Consider the following 20,202-nt stretch of genomic DNA (forward strand, 5'->3'; position numbering starts at 1 on the left):
CTGCCATCTGCAACATAATCAGGTTTGACAACTGGTGTTCTTGAAAGTCCTCTGAGTCTGTCACACAGACGCTTCCTAATAAACCTAACTTTTGTAAAACCAATATATTTTAAAAAATAAAATTATTCTAAAAGTTTTTTATAGTCCTAAAAACATTTCAATAAAAATGTCCATTTCTTAAAAACTCATCAAATTTCTATTTCTTTATGCAATGTGTGATCCATCAAATTACATAACATTATCTAGGATGTAGTGCTTTTGTTTTAATGATACATATTATCTTTACTACCAATACAATTCACAGGACATAATTAGATATTTTTTTGAGATGCGCCAAATAAGCAATATTTCTTTCCTTTGGAAAAAAAGGTAATCATTTAATAATTACTGAGTTGGCAGTCAAAAAAATAAATAAAATGGGTTCTAATAATGAAAGTGATACTTAATCCACAAAATTCAAGGACAGGAAAAATAATCACCAAGTAGTTTCTACTTTAAGTTCTTCACAAATTAATGATTAACTTTTTTGAAAACACCATAAGCCAACTAAGTCAGTGATTCTAAAAATTGGGTGAAGGAATCCTTTGGGGTAAGATTATCAAATATCTCTGTAGAGAGAGGGAAATGTGAAGTTTGAAAATAGAGAAGCTTTGCTTTACCTACTTGATTTAGTCCATAGTCATTCAACAAATATGTATTGAGCACCTCATTTGCAGCAGGCACATTGCAGTCGTAATATAGTAGTATATTTTGAAATCTCACATAACACTAATGGAGGCTGGGAGATATGTATGATCATCGATTAAAAGCACATGTTATGCAAGTTAAAAAAAAAACACTGACTGGGTATTAGCTAATAGTTACTCATTTTGATTTTGGCCGGTAAACTTTTTGAAGTTTTTGTTTTGTTTGTCTAATAATGAAAAATTCATTTGAAAGAAGGCATAACTTGGCTCTAGCATACCTGTTCCAAGAAACATCACATCGTACTGGCCATCTTCTGCGACAACGTGATCCACCACAATCTGTGTCAGTCTGTAATCCACATTGATGCGCTTGAATGTTGGTCCTCCCACAACTGGATATACTGGTTTATACATCACAGGATGCCGCTTTATGAAACTGATGACATCGTCTGGAAAATCTCGGGTGGATTTAATCAGTGGGTCATAGGTTTTGCTTGGACACTGAAAAGAAATGAGATGGGGAGTAAAGGCATTGTTCACACATCTGAGAAATTTTCACTTATAATAAAGTTTTTAAGCCTTATCATTGATAATATTAAAGGAATGGTCACCAGAATCAATATGAAATCACATGTATTGACAGATGTAAATAAATGCGGCTTACCTGGAGTGTATATAAATCCAGTTTTTTGCTTTCAAAAATATTCTTAATTATTACAATGAAATATTATCCAGCCACACAAAAAATGAAATCTTACTATTTACAACATAGATGGACCTTGAGGACATTATGCTAAGTGAAGTAAGTCAGACAGAGAAAGACAAATACTGTATGATCTCACTTATGTGTGGAATCAAACAAAAGAGCTCAAAGATACAGAGAACAGATTGGTGGTTGCCAGATGTAGAGGGTGCAGGATGGGCAAAGTGGGTCAAAGGGTGCAAACTTCCAGTTATAAATCCTGAGGATGTAATGTACAGTATGGTGGCTACAGTTACTAACATTGTATTCCATATTTGAAAGTTGCTAAGAGTAGATCTTAAAAGTTCTCATCACAAGAAAAAGAAAATTGTAACTATATATGGTGACTGATGTTAACTGGACTTATTGTGATTATTTTTCAATATGTACAAATATCGAATTATGTTGTACACCTGAAACTAATGTTATATGTCATTGATACCTCAATAAAACATTAATTGTGCACATATTTTAAATCTTTTATCAATGTCCAGTTGGGCTCTTGCTTTTGAAATACTTTTCAGTTGCATAAGCACAAGTAAACATTGATAATTCCAATCCATATCTTTTCTTCCAAGAAGTATGACTTCAGAAAACCAAATACAAAACCCCCATGCTAGATATTTCTATTGTCTTTTGAACTATTCTTTTCTTGAATTAGCCTCAGATCTCAAAAGACAACTGTCTTTGCTTGTTGGAAGATGGAATGGCTAATGGTCATCAAAGAGAACCTTATGAAACAAATTATCATGCTTATTAAAGCTTCTCAATGTTTCTCCAAAAAGATTTCTGAATTATATCCATTTACCTGTATTTTCTAAAGTTTCCAAAGTGAGCTCTTTTCTTGCAAAGGTACATGATATTTGAGTTGAAATAATTAAGAGAGTGATCTATAAACATTATTATTTTCAATTTCCTTTAATTAATGTAAAATTTCAGTTTTAAATTAAAACCATGATTGTTAATAAAACGGAACAAATCAACATGTCATAAAATTATTTGTAAAAGAACTTTAATAGTTTAATATCATAATTATCTAGTTTTTCATAACTGGCGTGAAAATTTACTGTGAGCAAGTCAACAACTCTTCCCCTACAGGATCTGTGGGGAAACCCTCAGGGAATTTTTCACTTCTGTCTAAAATCCGCTTCCTGTGCGCCTTTTGACATCCACTAATTCAATAGTTAGCATACCCTGCCCCCTGGTGGTAAAAGTAAAAACTTCACACTGGTATGAATTCAATGTGCCTCTATCCAAAAACATGAAAAGGGAATTACTTCATAAATCCCTTCAAAATATTACTTCAAATATGTCCCCTCCCACATACTGAATCTATTTTATGATTTTAGTGTATTGTAATTTAGTAAGTTATCTCAGAGAGAACAATGCTGTTACCACATTTGAATTCTTAATTGGCTAATACATTATTTTGGAATGGAAAAGTTTAGCTGTATGATGCAGGCATAGAAAAGAAAATGAGTAATATTAAGGAAAGTTTATAAGAAAGTGCTGCTTTCTCCCTGTTTTAGTTTTTAGACAAGTTGAAACATAATCTCCACTGAACTGAGCCACTTATACCCAGCACTAATTAGAATCTTGTCAAGGCTCGAAATTGTACTTCTCAAAGCATTCATGGGCGTCATTCTCAAGGAACTAAAGATACTGGAGTTAGTCACAATAAATGACCCTGACCTCAAATTTACAGCAATAAAATCATAATAGCTCACTAAATTACAAGAAATAGCAAAGAAGTTGTACTTTAAAAAAAATTTGTTAATAATTTGCTATAAATAGCTTGAGAATATATTTATCTTTCATAAGAATCTTGCATGTGAAAAGAAACTGATCTTTTCTTGATCAGTTTTATTGACTTGTGCCAGGTCTGCACCAAAATGGTAATAAATGTCCTAGAATGTTAGCCATTTGGTACTTACTGATCATATTCCTAGCTGGATGTTGGTCTAAAGATCTAAGTCTGTATCTTCAGTCATTGTTTCTAGCACTTTGCTTTCAGCCAAGTGAAATCTGTCAACTCAATAATGCAAGGAACCCTATATTAAGTAGATTAAGCTGTAACTCAAAATGGATACGGAGCTCAAATGATACAAAGCTCTTGCCCAATTACAGGCTGCATGTTTGAGACTCAGTCAAAGGCCATTCATAGTGGGCTTATAGCTTATAATGCCTGTGGTACTATCTGGTGGGTCTATTATTAAAATCAAAGCAAATGCAAGATTTCTGCCTGCATTACATTTTTGAAACAGCCCTCCAAGTTAAGAAAAACATCTCTTTTGACTTTGTAGCTATAATCATGCAGTAGCCAATATTTCAGAGGAAATAACATCGTGCCATTCAAGTCAGTTTTTTATATCAAATTTTCAAACCGTAAGAAATTTTAATGTGAGAAAGGATAGGTGAATGAAGCTAGGAACATTCATCAAAGAAACAAACATGATAATTTTCCTCATTGTTCACCTCTGACAAAGAAGTTTAAGTGTAATAAAATCTAACAAAAAGAGAAGGGAAACCTGGCTTCTATTGATTTATAAAATGATCTTTGAAAATGTATTTTTTTTCATATGGCAGCTTTTCCTCATGGCGTGCTGCCAGTGTTTGGATAAGATCTTTATCTTCTAGGTTGCTGTGTGAGATCTCTCTGGTCTGCGTCTCCACTCTGCTTTCACAAATGAAAGTGATTTGGTAGACATACTCCCTGAGGTTTAAGATAGTACAGTTTGAACCAGATATTAAAAACCAGTGGAATTTTTCCTTTGATATCATAGCTGCATCTCACACAGATCTAAAAATAACTTGGGATGCCAAGTGTCTTATGCAGGTAAATGGGAAGTAGGAGAGAAAAATTCCATAAAGGAAAAAGAGAAAGCGTGGGGAAATGCTACATCTAAATAACCATATTCAATTATTTTCCTTCCACAAATCCTAGAAAACTTTTCTATTGCAGCTATACATCACAGGTATTAAAAATCAAACGAATTTTTCTCTGTATGTATGTACTTTAAGTTCTACCTGCTGACTCAGTCCATCTGAACATACTGTAGAGGGCAACTTATTTCTGCTTCCAGCTTTCTAACATTTGTCTGACTTCCATCACTTTAGCTCCTGTGACTGTAAGAAATAAATCAGTGAACTTATCTGTGTCTCCACCTACTGTTTCAAAAAACTCTAAGACAGTTTAAAATATGAAGGGAGAAAAAAAAAAGAGCGAGCTATTACCAAAACTCTAAAATGTCCGTATGTTGCTAGAAACAATACCAGCACAAGAGCAGAAGAGAAAAGGACCTGCCTAGGCAGCTCTGAGATGAAAGGGTAAACCCAGCGGCAATAAGCCCTGCTTGCATGCCTATCGCCCAGGGCTGGCTGCCACCCTGACTAGGTGTGATCGTGTTATGCTTGGCACGTCTGTGTGTTTGCAGAGGGCCTTCAGTCGTGCAGTGGGAAGCAATGGATAAGAGGAGAAAAATTGGTTTTATCCAATGAGAGAACTTTGCCCCTTGGCAAGGCCCCAGACAGCTGTTACAAGTTTTCTCCCCCTGCTGCTTCAGGCTATTCTCTACAGGTTGCAGTTTCCTTTTAAACAAATCAGAGGGATGATCAGTGCGAGGGAAGACATGGCATGAAGCACAACTGAACCGGGCTTTCATTTTCAGCAAAATGGGAAAAATAAGCTAAATGTATAAAAAAGTCTCATTTTTATTTATAAAGTAAAACATGCAAATTTAATAGGTGCCATCCTATCCCCCTACTTATTCTTCTAAGAGTCAGTTTATAGCATATATGGGCAAAGAAAGATGCTATATTCAATATGAGATAGAAGGGCCAGAGATAAAAATATACAGGTAAATCTATCTTTTTTTGAAGGTTTTCTTTTTTTTAGAAGGATTTCTATACCAGAAAAATGAAAACATGATTCAATGGAGTAAGTAGCCTGGGATTTGGAGAACCTCATTTTAAAAGCGAATGTTGGCCCTATGGAAAAGAAAGCTGAAAGCCAGTTGAAGAGATTGATTTGTTATTTGAATCAGCTGCCTTTCACCATTTGTGAGAAACACAGCCTATATACATACAGTTAAAGGAAAATGGCAGAGATGTTGTCATACACCCTTAGGAACCTGGAGTCAGGAGGCCCAGATTCTAGTCCTGCCTCTGCTTCTCCTTTCTAGAATAAAAAACCTAGAAGGGGGGCTTCCCTGGTGGCGCAGTGGTTGAGAGTCCGCCTGCCGATGCAGGGGACACGGGTTCGTGCCCCAGTCCGGGAAGATCCCACATGCGCGCGGAGCGGCTGGGCCCGTGAGCCATGGCCGCTGAGCCTGTGCATCCAGAGCCTGTGCTCCGCAATGGGAGAGGCCACAACAGTGAGAGGCCCGTGTACCGCAAACAAACAAACAAAAAAACCTAGAAGGGTTAGAATTAAAGATATCCTATCCAATAAGCGGAAAGCCATGCAGTGAACAAATGTTGGTGAAAAAAAAAACGTGAATTTAATGATAAAGAGGCATCTATGAGCTAGTAATACATAAAATGAGATTTTCCCAAAGATTTCCATATACTTTAAATTAATTAGGAACTTTAGTTGAAACAAAAGAAACACCAATGAAATTTTAGACATATTCTTCAGATGCATAAATGAGAAGACAGTGTGACACTGTGAGGGAATTCTTCCATTATTTTTTTCCATCCCATTTGGATCTCTCACAGTCTAACACTATACAAATCAAAAGGAGGTTTAGGATATGACTTTTGGACTCTCTTTTTGCACCCTTATCTTTGAATCAATCTTAAAACATCTTTTTTTCTAGAAATATAATCAAGAAAATCCTTACTTAATGGGGCCAGTCTAGGTTACAACTCAGATCTAATTTAGGGGATTAATGAAGACATACAATTCTAAGAGTCATCAGCTCTATAAAAACAGTGTGTTACAGGAATATGTCATTGCTCAAGCCAAATATTTTAAGTAGATCAGGAAGAGAAAACAGGGTGTCCGAAGAGTTTTGGAACTCATGAATTTTATGTTTTATTTCAAAACCCTGCTGTTGAGGACCTGGGCCAAGGTAAAAGTTGGAATTTCTCAGCAGTCATTCTAGTTCGAAGTGAAGTAAAATTGCACATATCCAGTCCGCTATAAGAATTGAGTTATTGTCATTATGTATTATTATCCTATGATATGATACAATATCTCCAGGATTTGCTCTTTTTTTTGAAGCAAAATCATAACTCCATCTCAATGAATGCTGCTTAGATATGTCAGAGGAAAAAACGCTTTTCTGGAACAGGTGGATATGCCAGGACCCGCACCTGGTCCATGACAGAATTTTTAGTAAGATGAAGCTTCCAGTGGCCCTGGAAAAGAATTTTGTGATTTTTTTCACTGTGTTTTACGTGTTGGAAAGTTTAATAATTTGGTGGGAAATAAATAAGGACTGTTAGACATAACCTCATCCACATCACAGTTTGGGAGATTTTATCTCAGAGCAGAGAAGGGACAGTAAAGCCTCTATTGCAAAGAGGGGAATCTATTTACCTTTATTTTTCATTTACTCTAGAGAAAAACCCATGTGAGGAATTGTACATGGTGGGGCTTCTTGTTTAGACGAAGACTTGAAATGTTATAGAAAGGACGAGATTTCATTACTTTACATATAAAGGTAGCTGAAAAATCATTTAACATTGTCTTTGTAGTGGGTCAGTAAAATCAAGGATCTGATTAATATATGAATGTGACTTCAGAAAAGGGATTTTAATTTTTCTAAAGATCTGAATTCCTAAAATAGAATTGGAGAAGGGAGATTTTTTTTCAGGGATTACTTGAGATTACACAACTCTTAGTTTTTACAGGACATTTCAGTATTTTTCTCTTTTTCTCACTAAAAGGACAAGAGCATATTATCTATTCTCAGGTATACACCATAGAAGGTCAATAAACATGAAGGAGGAGGCTAGCTTAGTGGTTTTGGTAGTTTATGAGACTTAACAGGAAACAAAAGAAAAGCAACAACAACAAAAACAATTAGGAAGTTCTAGCTGAAAATGGGCATATGTATTCAATGTGTCCAGTGTCAGACAGTGTAAGAGGCAGAGCTGGGGTAAGAGACCATGTCTTTAGTATACAGTCAAGGATGCTTTTCACCATATCATGGTGCTCCTTGAACTATGGCTTTGCTTCAAATGTTTGAACCAAGGAATTCACAGGTATTCTTAGAGTCACCATTTGCATCACCTCTTTCTAATACCTATACACAGGAAAAGAATGCATTTTGCTGTTGTTTAAACTATTAATGGGAATTTTAATGTATTTATCATTCACCGGTATATACATAGTAAAAACAAGTTATTAAATTAAAAAGCAGTACCTATAACTACCTCTTTTTGCTCCCTACCAAAAAAATGAAGCCTTAGTTGGGAAATTCATGTGTAAGTTTTGATCTTTAAAAGTAAAGGTGGGGGCTTCCCTGGTGGCGCAGTGGTTGAGGGTCCGCCTGCCGATGCAGGGGGCACGGGTTCGTGCCCCGGTCCGGGAGGATCCCGCATGCCGCAGAGCGGCTGGGTCTGTGAGCCATGGCCGCTAGGCCTGTGCGTCCGGATCCTGTGCTCCGCAGCGGGAGAGGCCGCAACAGTGAGAGGCCCGCGTACCGCAAAAAAAAAAAAAAAAAAAAGTAAAGGTGAAACATTTAACAGTAAAAGCAGTAACTATTTGGGAGGAAATGGAATTTTAAAATGAATTGTTATTTTTACAAAATGAGAGGTTTAGAAATTGTTTTAAAACTATGGGAAAATGATTCAGGAGCAGCAAAACATACATTTCTTTGATGTTTTAACTTCAAGAACTGCACATTTTAGCTATTGTGAATAGTGCTGCAAATGAACATGGGAGTGCTAATCTCTCTTCAAGATCCCAGTTTCAATCCATGTGGGCAGATATCCAGAAGTAGGATTGCTGGATCATATAGTTCTACTTTTTAATTTTTTGACAATCCTTCATACCATATATGGAAACAACCTAAATGTTCACTGACTGATGAATGGATTTTAAAAAGTGTCTATAGGGCTTCCCAGGTGGCACAGTGGTTGAGGGTCTGCCTGCCAGTGCAGGGGACACGGGTTCGAGCCCTGGTCCGGGAGGATCCCACATGCTGCGGAGCAACTAGGGCCGTGCGCCACGGCTGCTGAAGCCACGTGCCACAACTGCTGAGGCCTGCGCTCCTAGAGCCTGTGCTCTGTGGCAAAAGCCACCGCAATGAGAAGCCCATGCACCGCAACGGGGAGTAGCTCCTGCTCTCCACAGCTGGAGAGAGCCTGCGTGCAGCAACGGGGACCCAGCACAGCCAAAAAAAAAAAAAAAAAAGTGCCTATACATATAGTGGAATATTATTCAGTCTTGAAAGAAAGGAAACCCTACCACTTGTGACAACATAGTTAAACCCAGAGGACGATACACTAAGTAAAATAAGTCAGCCATGAAGGACAAAAACTGCTTAATTCCATGTATATATATATAAAACATAGTCAAACTCATAGAAGCAGAGAATAGAACTGTGGCTGCCAGGGGCTCAGGGGAGTGGAAAATGGGAAGTCATCAATCAGTGGGTATAAAATTTCAGTTACACTGGGTAAGTTCTAGAGAGCTGCTATACAACATTACATCCTGTAGATAATAATACATTACTGTACACTTAGAAATCTGGTAAGTGGGTAGATCTCACGATAAGTGTCCTCACCACAATAAATTTTTTTCAAAAAGTCCTCTCTTCTCACCTTTCTGATAAGAGAATAGTTTAAAAACTGAAGCTCACTTTCAAGTAAACATGTATTAATATTTACATTTATGCATAAATCATAAAAACTCCTTATCAACACAGAATGAAACTACAGAGTAAATTTTTAATAATAAATCAAATGTCAAAAATAAAATCTTCTGCCTTTACAAATCTTCCCTAGATTTTTTTGCCTGATCTCAGTTTGGTTTCTATATCTGACCTGTTATCACTCATTGTATGGTAGATTCTTCTATACTGCATTTCACTTAGAACTTACTACCAAGACCCAGCAGTTCAGTAAGGCCCATCTGAACGAAATATAATTTGTTCAGAGACTCTGTTTGGACACCAGAGGGCAGAAGAATCACTTGAAGTGAAGGAAATCTGTAAGCAAATCTTGTGCATTCTTGAATTTCCAGGCTTATTAACATTGTAGAATAGTGATATCATTGTAAGGCTAGGAGTTTAGGTTTGACTTTTTATCACAGGAAGTACAGAAGTCTGTCAAACTAAAAAAATTAAGTAGCTATGGCACACAGAAAGTTCTAATGTTTATTTACCGGAGTGATAATGTCAACAGAAGGCACTGCTGGGAGAACAACTTAGAATTCAACCTCAATAGCAACATGGCTGAGAAAACGTGAGTGCAAAGGTGGTTTTTAAAATAATCTATTTAAAATTTTTAACATAAGGGGAAAGTGGCTTTTAGAGTAAAGATCCTGACATTTCATAGAAAGCCAATTATTCAGCAATGCTTTGATTAAAGTAAGATGTGTTCCCCTGAATTACAATAAAAGAAATGACAAGTGCAATAAGGCTTCAACACTTCACTATTACTTTTGTAGAGAACAGACTGATCTCTGGAGAAACAATGTAAGGTTCTGTTTGATTGTTTGATTTTATCACTTTGAAGGCAGAATGGCATGGGGCGTTAATGGCATTTGATTTGGAGTTACATGGCTCTAAATTTAATCCTAGTCTCACCACTTTAAAAACTATGAGACCATGAGCATGTGCTTACCCTCACTGGCTTTTTCTATTTATTTTTTTAAATTGAAGAATAGTTAATTTACAATGTTGTGTTTGTTTCCGGTGTACAGCAAAGAGATTCATTTATATTCATATATATATATATATACATATATATATATATATATATATATTCTTTTCTCAGAATCCATTATAGGTTATTACAAGATATTGAATATAGTTCCCTATGCTATACAGTAGTACCTTATTGTTTATCTATTTTATATATAGTAGTGTGTATCTGTTAATCCAAACTCCTAATTTATCCCTCCCCCCTCTTTCTCTTTCGGTAACTATAAATTTGTTTTCTATGTCTGTGAGTCTATTTCTGTTTTGTAAATAAGTTCATTTGTATCATTTCTTTAGATTCCCCATGCAAGTGTTATCATATGATATTTGTCTTTCTCTGTCTGACTTACTTCACTTAGGATTATAATCTCTAGGTCCATCCATGTTGCTGCAAGTGGCATTATTTCATTTTTTATGGCTGAGTAATATTCCACTATACATATAATATAAATCCCACATCTTCTATATCCATTCATCTGTTGATGGACATTTAGGTTCACTGGGCTTTTTCTTATCCATAAAATTGGGATAATAATATCTACACCACTAAGTTGTCTGTAAGAATGTATGGATAACATGAGTCCTTATTACTGCGTCTGGATCATAAGACGGGTTCAATAATGGTTTTTGACTAAAATTTCTGAGCTGGAGGTTTGTAGAAAATAAGACTCATAGCTTCACTTAAACAAAAATTACTACAATTAGGCTGCTTAAAAAAACAAAACAAATGAGCAAGTATGTCAGGAGAATATGTAAAAATAAATGCAGTTAATTTTAGGTAGAGCATTCAGTAGCATATTAATAGGTGAATTTAGGGGATAGGTGAGTATTAGAGAATATCAAAGAATAAAGGAAAAAAGACTGGTCAGAAAACTTCAACATCCCTTGTCACTCTGCCATGTTTGGTGGTATGATATTGAGAAAATTATTATTCTGGGCATAAGTTTCCTCCTCTGTAAAATGAGAGTGAATTATGCTGTGTCTCTCATCCATTCCGGTTCTTAGATTCTCAGACTTAACAAGAGTCATTACTTGATACACTGTGAAATATAATTTCAATGATTAAATGACAGAGTTATTTAAATGGTAACCTCAGTTTATGGAAAGCTTATTTGTGTAGCAGATTTTCATATCAGATAGATGATATTCCTAACTTCAGCACCAGCCCGCCAAATATAAAATATAATGTGGAAAATCTGACTAAGCATTGTATGCAACTAAAAGGTAAGATATCACTGAAAACATAAATAATTAAGGAAGCCAAAGGTTACACATTTACATACGATTTTAGACATTTTCAAATGTGGTCACAGAGATTTCAAAGAGAGTACAAAAGTAGCTAGTTACTTCGAAATAACTGATACCCTTTAGTTATGGTAGCTTTCTCGATACTCTTGCAAACCTTTCAGGGGGAGTGGTTATCACTATTCTTACAGAGAATCAATTGGAAAAAGATGGTAAATTTAAAAAATTTAATATCTCAGTAATATTATTTTACATAAATAAATTTTTTAAACTGGCTTATCTGGTTCCTCCCCATCTAAAACCAGTGTAGACACAATCTGAGTCTAGTTCAGAACAAGAAAGAATGCCACTTTTAACTGAAACTATAAAGCAAGATAAATAATCCCTGACAGTAACTAGGATATATTTTTCTTTCCCTAAATTCTATAAAAGAACATAATGTACCTGATCAAAGAGAGTGTTCTAAGAGAGTCTTCCTAAGGGAGACTTTGTCTTTCTGTCTCAGTTACCAACAGTGGCCCGAATATGGGCTAAAGATTAGTTACGAGGTATAATTCTCAAAGCTTAGCTTCAGATACGAATGTGTTTACACATTTACAAAAGCATAGGAAAATAATGATGTTTAGAAAGGATAAAAGAATCATTTTGTTAAATGGCACTTCCTTATGCCTGATGATATTTTCCCTTTTAGCTAAATTATTAAAAAGAAAAAGAAGTATTTTTGGTAGTTTGGATACAACTTATTCCCTAGATAATTCTGAACTCTTCAAGAAAATATCTACAGTGTAAACACTTTGTATTTTGAGTACTCCCACAGCAAAGGCTGCTCTGTTTAACATAAGGAGGTGCTTCTTTCCTTACTGATGAAAACCCTCCTCACTGACATGTATGTTTTACTATTCAGGGGTCACATATCAGAGAAGTGCCCGTGTGCTTCTGAGCAGAGACATGTAAGGTGGGAGTTGCCTTTAGGCTCCCATGACATTCACAGGTCTCTCAGGGAGAAGCAGGGAAGTGGTGACAGCAGCCACCTCTGCAGCATCTCCAGTCTACACTGTCAGATGTGATCTGGATGTATCGGCAGGTGGTCATTTTGATAATCAACTTCCCAGTATTATGATAATCAACTTCCTAGTATTATAAGAATCAACTGCTGTATATAGGTAGGGAAATAAATTTCTGTAATGAATGTGGGTGATTTCAGTCCCAAATTCTTTCTCCTGTAACATCCAGATAATTAAAGATTTGTTTTTAATGGCCTGAATGGTCACAGTCTTTATTTTTTAGAATAAACATATGTAGAAACAACTCAGAGTATGATAGTCTCTGACACTTAACCCCAGAATCCTAGTAGGGTAAAATTTCCCCAGCTAGAGGGCCCTCTGAAGTTTTACCATCCTCCTCAAACAAAAAACAAACAAACAAAAGAAACTCAAACAACCTTCACATATATAATCTTTATATATACTGTGTATATTCAGTAAAAGATCTTCCATGGAAGGGAAAAATAGATATAATTTAACATAAAAAGTTTTTAATGTTGTGTCAAAGAACAAGGACTTAGAGCTTGGACTCTACCAACAAGATATCTGGGTTTAAAACTCAGTTGCATCACTCACTAGCTTTGTGACCATGGGCAAGCTACTGCACTTCCCTGTGCCTGAGATAGCTCACCTGTAAAATGGCATTAATAATAATAGCATTTGCTTTATAGAGTCATTATAAAGATTACATTAAGATTTATAAGGCCTTTAGAAGAGTACCTACACCCTATGTTACTGTTTTAAAAAGTAACAGAATAAGCAAGTACAGCTTTGATGTTCAAAGAAAATTAAAAAGTGAATATTGAAAATCATAATATTACTTGCAGAAAGTTTTTTCCACCAAAGTTGAGACTATCCCATGATCAGTTCAGAAACATCCCTGAAACATATTGAGGAATTATGAAAGGGAAAATAGACATGGCTATTTCATGGCTAAGTGTGGTTCCCAAATTTAATTAGGTTACATAACAGGAAGATGAAAAGAGAATTCAAAAAGCCTGGCTACCAGCTGTTTTCTCTTCAAGAACAAACATAAGATAAAACTCAGTAGAATTAGATGGGTTACATCAATGATTTTTCTGGGATTTTGATGACTATTTTGAGCTCTTAGTAGAAATATTCATAATGAATCCTAATTTTTTAAAAGACGCATTTTACCTTTATATTAGGCCAATTAACTAATTCTAAAATATTTAAATAACAAACTGTTTTAATCACATCAACAAAACAAAAGCCTTCCATTTATAATGCACATACAGATTTTAAATTGCAAAGTTCTTTCAAAACAGATGCAGAAACTCTGAAACACATTTCTTACCTGTTTCATTTCTGCTCTAAACATGGCTTATGCTATTTGAATAGAATTTTGGACTCAGCTTTCTATGTCTTTTCCACATCTAAAATATGCATATAATTCCAAGGCGCAACATAATAAAGAAAAGATAAATGCAGAACAAGAGAACAGATCATTTAAGTGAACGATTATAGCAGATGTAGTCTTTTAAAGGTAGATGTGGGGACTAGATGCACTACATGCAGAGTTGTATGTGATGAATAAATACTTATTAGCATTTCCTTCTAACTTGGAATATTTGTCATTCTAGATACTAAATCATTTTGATGATTCTATAGACATGTTGAGGATAAACACTATATTCTCAGAGTAGTCTGTTCCTTACGATATAGCCCATTGTTTCCTGTAGTATTTAAAATTCTTACTCAAACGAAAAATGTTAAGTTCCAGTGAAGGTCAGACATACTACCACATCACTGTAAATAAACAGTTATTTTAAAACCACAGTGCATGTTGCTGTGGTGAATAGCATAGTTTATTATAATAGGATTAGGAAGAGAATATGGACTTAAAATACTTTGATTACTAAGTATGGATACATACTGTACCAGGTCGGGGATAAGGAATTCTTCCATCATACTGCACCCAACGATGATCTGCACTTTCCTTATGCGCATATGGACCATTGAAAACTGCTCTGATGTCGGCCATGCTATACACACATACAGCAGAGCCTTTGAAGATGGAGCTGAAAGAAAGCAACATGATTCAGTCATTCACTGGTCCATTTAGTGGACATTCACTGAGCACATGCTATAACCAGGTGCTGTGGACATATTTATTCGGGACATTCTATCTGACAGGTGCGGCAGACAAAATGTGTATATGTCCTCAAGGAGCTTACAGCCAAGTAATCTTGAATAAGTTTTGATAACACTTATATTACAGGTAATTATAGTAAACTAAGCAAGCACACAGATGGGTACCCAATACAAGGCTGTCTGGTAAGTTTTCAGGGAGTAGGCAGCATCTAAATTGACATCTGATGGACAAATAGGAATTACCTGGAAAAATTGGAGGATAGACAGGAGTATGCAGGAAAGAGTATTATATTTATTCACATGCTCTTGAATTTTATTTGAAGTTATTATAGCATAATGCCTTCTAAAGAACTTATAAAATCAGAAGTTACATTACCTACTTTTTAAAAAAAGGAATATTTAGATATGTAAATAATAAATATTTATCTGTTTTCTTAAAGTGAGTGAATATCCATAAATATTGGCTATTAATGATTTCCTCATATAATTTTTATTAATTTTAAAAACACTGAAATAATCTTTTTGCTCCTTTATGAATTTCTGAGTTTATGTATATAACTTATCTGATGCTTAAAATTAATCATGATTACACAGGAAGGGGGCACATCTAATTAAGAAGCAGCAAAGCTCCATGGGAATTCAACAAATTTTTGCAAACTAATGATGGAAATTGTTAGCAGCAGTATCAGATATTTCATCTTGGTTTTATTTCCAGAAATTAAAAGGCATTTTCTCTGAATCTAAAATTTTCAGTGATTCCTGTTCTTAAAAACAAGATCACACTTTACACTCTAAGAGACTTAGCACTACACAAATGAGTTTAGGATTCACTAACATGAGTAACTCAATCATTAATCATTCTTGGAATGACATTAATGCAAAGCAACAGGAGCTGATGGTAAATAGGCAGCTGGGAGAAAACTAGCTGCTAAGAAGGGAAATGATGGCCCCATAAAAATCATATGACCTGCCTATGATACTTTAAAGGAACGATGCATCATGGTGTTATTGCAGATTAATTACATCTTCTCATTGGACCAAGGATGTGACTTGCATCCTGACATTACCTCAGTCTTCAGGGCAGCATAAAAAATAAAATAAAGTACACCAAGAACAAAGAGCTGACTTGTAACTTCACACTCTGGGTGGGCAAAAACTCGATAAGAGAAAAAAAGAACTATCTTGGGGCTACATTTCTCTGGCACACATCTATGTCTTGTGAGTGAAACACACAGTGACTTTAAAGAAAGTTCTGTGAATGGAAAGATGCCAAGAGAACCAGGGCTGAGATATCTGACTTGAGTAACTACAGGCACGTGCTCTTCCTGCACCTTTTTAGTTCAGATATAAATGAGCAGAAACATGGAGTTCAAAATAGCAGCTTCTTAGGATATCTTCTCTAGTCTCATATTTAAATATTTCCACTCTAATTTTATACTTAACCAAATAATATTTTGTTTTTGATACATTCTGAACCAATAGTACATTTGACTTTATCCATAAGATATTGTGAACTAAATGACAGTAATATCTCAGAAAATGAATTATAATTTTCCCACAAAATATTTTAATAATTTATTCAAAAGGAGGCAGTAAGACCATTTGTCTAATATTAATGCCAATACTGCCAATTCCTCCAATACTGATAGCAATATACATTGATAATGACCGATAGGAGCGCTATGGAAAAAGTGAAAAGTATTTCAAAGAATGTAAAACAGGCAGTAGTAGGTAACAAGAATAAAAGTGCAGGGCTTCCCTGGTGGCACAGTGGTTGAGAGTTCACCTGCCGATGCAGGGGACACGGGTTCGTTCCCTGGTCCGGGAGGATCCCACATGCCGCGGAGCGGCTAGGCCTGTGAGCCATGGCTGCTGAGCCTGCGTGTCCGGAGCCTGTGCTCCGCAACGGGAGAGGCCACAACAGTGAGAGGCCCACGTACAGCAAAAAAAAAAAAAAAAAGAATAAAAGTGCACTTGGAACAGAGTCAAATGTAAGTTAATGAATTAAATAAAATTAATATTAAATAAGATTAAGTTGGGGTCCAAATATTCTTTGAGAAAGCTTCATGGCTGCTAGGACAACTTTTAAGGAAGTCACAGAGCCTCAGTGACAAGTACAGGAAAGTATTATGCAGAAAGAAGACAAGAATACAGGCGTAGAAATTAGGAAGATACTTTTAGTCCTAGTCCCAGTATTACTACTAATTGGCTACTCTTCTTTGGACAAGTACATGTAATACAAACTTCCTTTGCCTAAGTTAATAGAGCAGTGGTGATATGGTGATAATAACAGTCACACTTCCATCTTTGCAGAGTAATGGAGAAGTGCAAATAAGAGCATTTGAAGACATTTTAAAAGTCAAGACTGTCATCTCATGATTACAGCCTAGACAATGACTAAGACATGTATTTTGTTATTACTTCTCTGCCATGCAGCTCAACCTATTTATTATGATTAACATATGTATGTGCCCTTGTATCCAGTAATTGTAGGCTAGGAATTTAGCTCACAGATATACTTGCTCCTACAGGGAAGAGCGTATGTGCAAGGTTAGTCATTGAAGCATTATGTGTACTAGCAAAGGACTGGAAATGACGCAAATGCCTAGGTACAGAGGACTAGTTAAATAAATTGTGTTAATCCATATAAGGGATACTTTGCTGGTGTAAAGAGAACAGAGATATTTTTATGTACTGATATTAAAAGATTTCTAGGAACCAATCAATGAAAAAGTAAAATTTTTTAAATGTGTGTTTTTTCACACAAAAGGAAGGGACAAAAAGAACATATAAGTATTTTCTTACATAGATACAACAATTCTCTAGAAGGATTACAGGCATTTTTTTTTTTAACTTACCTGGTTGTGGTAAAGACTCCATATACTACAGGATTTCTTTCATCTCTTGTGGGGAGTAAGTAAATGTCTTCTATTAATGGGAAAAAAATAATGATTCTACATTTGTATTTTTCAGTAACACGTTTGCTTTTTCTTTAATAATGAAATATTCCTGAGATTCTAAACAGTATATAAAATTAAGATAACAGTGAAAGTCGTTACACTATGACATAAGAAATTAAAGGGAAAAGACAAGTTCTCACTAGTTGTGTGACACTGAATTGAACATTCACCCTCGAAGGTGTTTACTTCAATCACCTATAAATGGGATGGTTCGCTTGATGATCTCCATGACTGTTTCCCATTAGGAGTATGTGATTTCATATAGAACAGAAACTAAAAACAGGTTATTTTTACCCTCCAGTGTTAAAAAGTGTTGTCCTGTAATTGTGTCAACTTGTTAGTAATTCAATTACCTATTTGGTAATAATATGAAAATAGCTAGACTAGTTCATTCCTTGTGTGGTATTGTGTATTTAATTACTTGTGCAACACTGATACTAAAGTATATGTAAATAATATTCTTTAAAACACCATTTAAGAGGTGAGCATATTTATATACAGCATGAGAAATCATCCATGAATACTGAATATATAATTTAATACTGCAAATACAATACTGACACAAATCATTCAATGATATCATCATTTTTACACGGCATGGCAAAACCAAAAAAAAGTTCAAAAAGTAAAAGCTAATGATACTAACTTTATTTACAACTGAAAAATTCCTTCTAGAATTAGCTTTGAGAGGAGTAAAAAGGGGAAACAAAAGAGGAGAATCTAACGCTTCTCAGAGTATTCTTTTTATTAAAGAGTCAGAGCGACAGAGTTCACCAGATCTCCAGGGCTCTCCAGCAGAGGGCATCTACAGAAAAAGGAACACAAGTTCTTGCTACCTATAGCCAGTGGCTCCTTCCAAATAAAAGACCACATGAAGAATGGATGGGCTTTGTAGTCCCAGAGCTAGTATCTTTCTGTCTCTTGCTGCAGTTTTGTTTCCCTCGAAACTTTGAGGACACTCACAAAAGCGGAACTTCTTCATTATGATTAACACCCAGACCTAGAGCACCTCCAAGTTCTTTGCGTGTGGGAACTTAGTAAGCACCACTTCTGCAAACTGTCCTGGGCTTTATAATCAGGCATTTGGGGCTAAAATAAATTAAATGCTGAATTACTTAATTAGTAAGACTTTTTTAAGAAAAAAGAAACGTGACTTACGAAGCTCATCAAAATGAGTGTCTGCCCCATCACTTCCAGGAATTGAGCAAATCAGTCTGGCCTTGAGAAAAGTGGTCCATTTGTTTATCAGGCTGCGTTGTCCTCCTACATCATTCTGGGGGGGGAAAAAAAAGAAAGAAAACAAAATAAAGATACAGATTTACCAATGATTCCATCACCAACTAAAACTGCTGGTTATCATAGGCAGTGTCGTATTAATGTCATTGCTTTTACAAAGACAGAGAGCTTGAATATTTAAGTCCTTGAATTTTCGAAGGAGGGAAAAGGCAGTTTTGTCCTACAAGATTAAACGCTTTTCTCACAGTTAAATGTGCAATGTATAACACCATAGCTCTGCTGAATGAGCAGATGCGTGCAAGCCAACAGTAAATAAGGCAGGCTTGGAATCGACTCCCATTTCTGCCAAGTTTTGCTCCATGACTTACAAAAGATTGTTTAATTCTTCAAGTCTCTGTTTTCTTATTGACAAAATATGATTAATGCCTTGAAATATGGGTATTTTGATTATTAAATGGAAAATTTTTGTCAAGTGCTTAGCAAAGGCCAGGCAACTTGTGTTAAAAAAAATGTTACGGGCTTCCCTGGTGGCGCAGTGGTTGAAAGTCCGCCTGCCGATGCAGGGGACACGGGTTCGTGCCCCGGTCCAGGAAGATCCCACATGCCGCGGAGAGGCTGGGCCCGTGAGCCATGGCCGCTGAGCCTGCGCGTCCAGAGCCTGTGCTCCGCAACGGGAGAGGCCACAGCAGTGAGAGGCCCACGTACCGCAAAAAAATAAATGAATAAAAATTAATTAATTAATTAAATTTAAAAAAATAAATACATAAAATAAATAAGTCATGGAGATGTAACATACAGCATGGTTACTATAGTAAATAATATTGTATCGCATATTTGAAAGTTGCTAAGAGAGTAAAAAAATAAATTTGCAGCCATGTATGGTAATGGACATTAACTAGACATTGTGGTGACCCCTTTGCAATATATACAAATATAAAATCATTATGGTGTACACCTGTAACTAATGTTGTATGCCCATTATACCTCAATAAAAAAATGAAAAAAAAAAGGTATTCTTTAGACATTTAGCAAAACATAAGCATTTATACCAATTAGGTAGAATAAACAGGGTTATGCTGTTCAATAATTCACCATAAAGAGAGATTCTTCTTATTTTTAATTTAATATGTCCCTGTGAACACTAAATTAATACGATTTTCTGTTTGACTCAACTAGATCTGCTATACTTATGATAAATAAATAAGGATGTTTCATGGTTTAAATATGGATGTTTCATGGTATAAATACATTAAGTACTTAATTTTGATTTTCAAAAATTACTTACGAAGCCACTATTTCCAT

General features: G+C 35.5%; 1 protein-coding gene across 1 annotated transcript in view; it reads right to left on the reverse strand.

Moving 5' to 3' along the window:
- The window catches only part of SEMA3D (semaphorin 3D), a gene marked incomplete at both ends in the record, with an annotated part of 134,343 nt that overhangs the window by 24,621 nt on the left and 89,520 nt on the right, over positions 1-20,202 (reverse strand). Inside the window, 4 exons of the mRNA XM_079710927.1 lie at positions 965-1,187; positions 14,487-14,631; positions 17,563-17,632; positions 18,823-18,937. Coding sequence (XP_079567053.1) covers positions 965-1,187; positions 14,487-14,631; positions 17,563-17,632; positions 18,823-18,937 — 553 coding nt within the window. The remainder of the gene's footprint in view (positions 1-964; positions 1,188-14,486; positions 14,632-17,562; positions 17,633-18,822; positions 18,938-20,202) is intronic.

The sequence above is a fragment of the Hyperoodon ampullatus genome (assembly GCF_949752795.1).
Source record: "Hyperoodon ampullatus genome assembly, chromosome: 9".
Lineage (NCBI taxonomy): Eukaryota > Metazoa > Chordata > Mammalia > Artiodactyla > Ziphiidae > Hyperoodon > Hyperoodon ampullatus.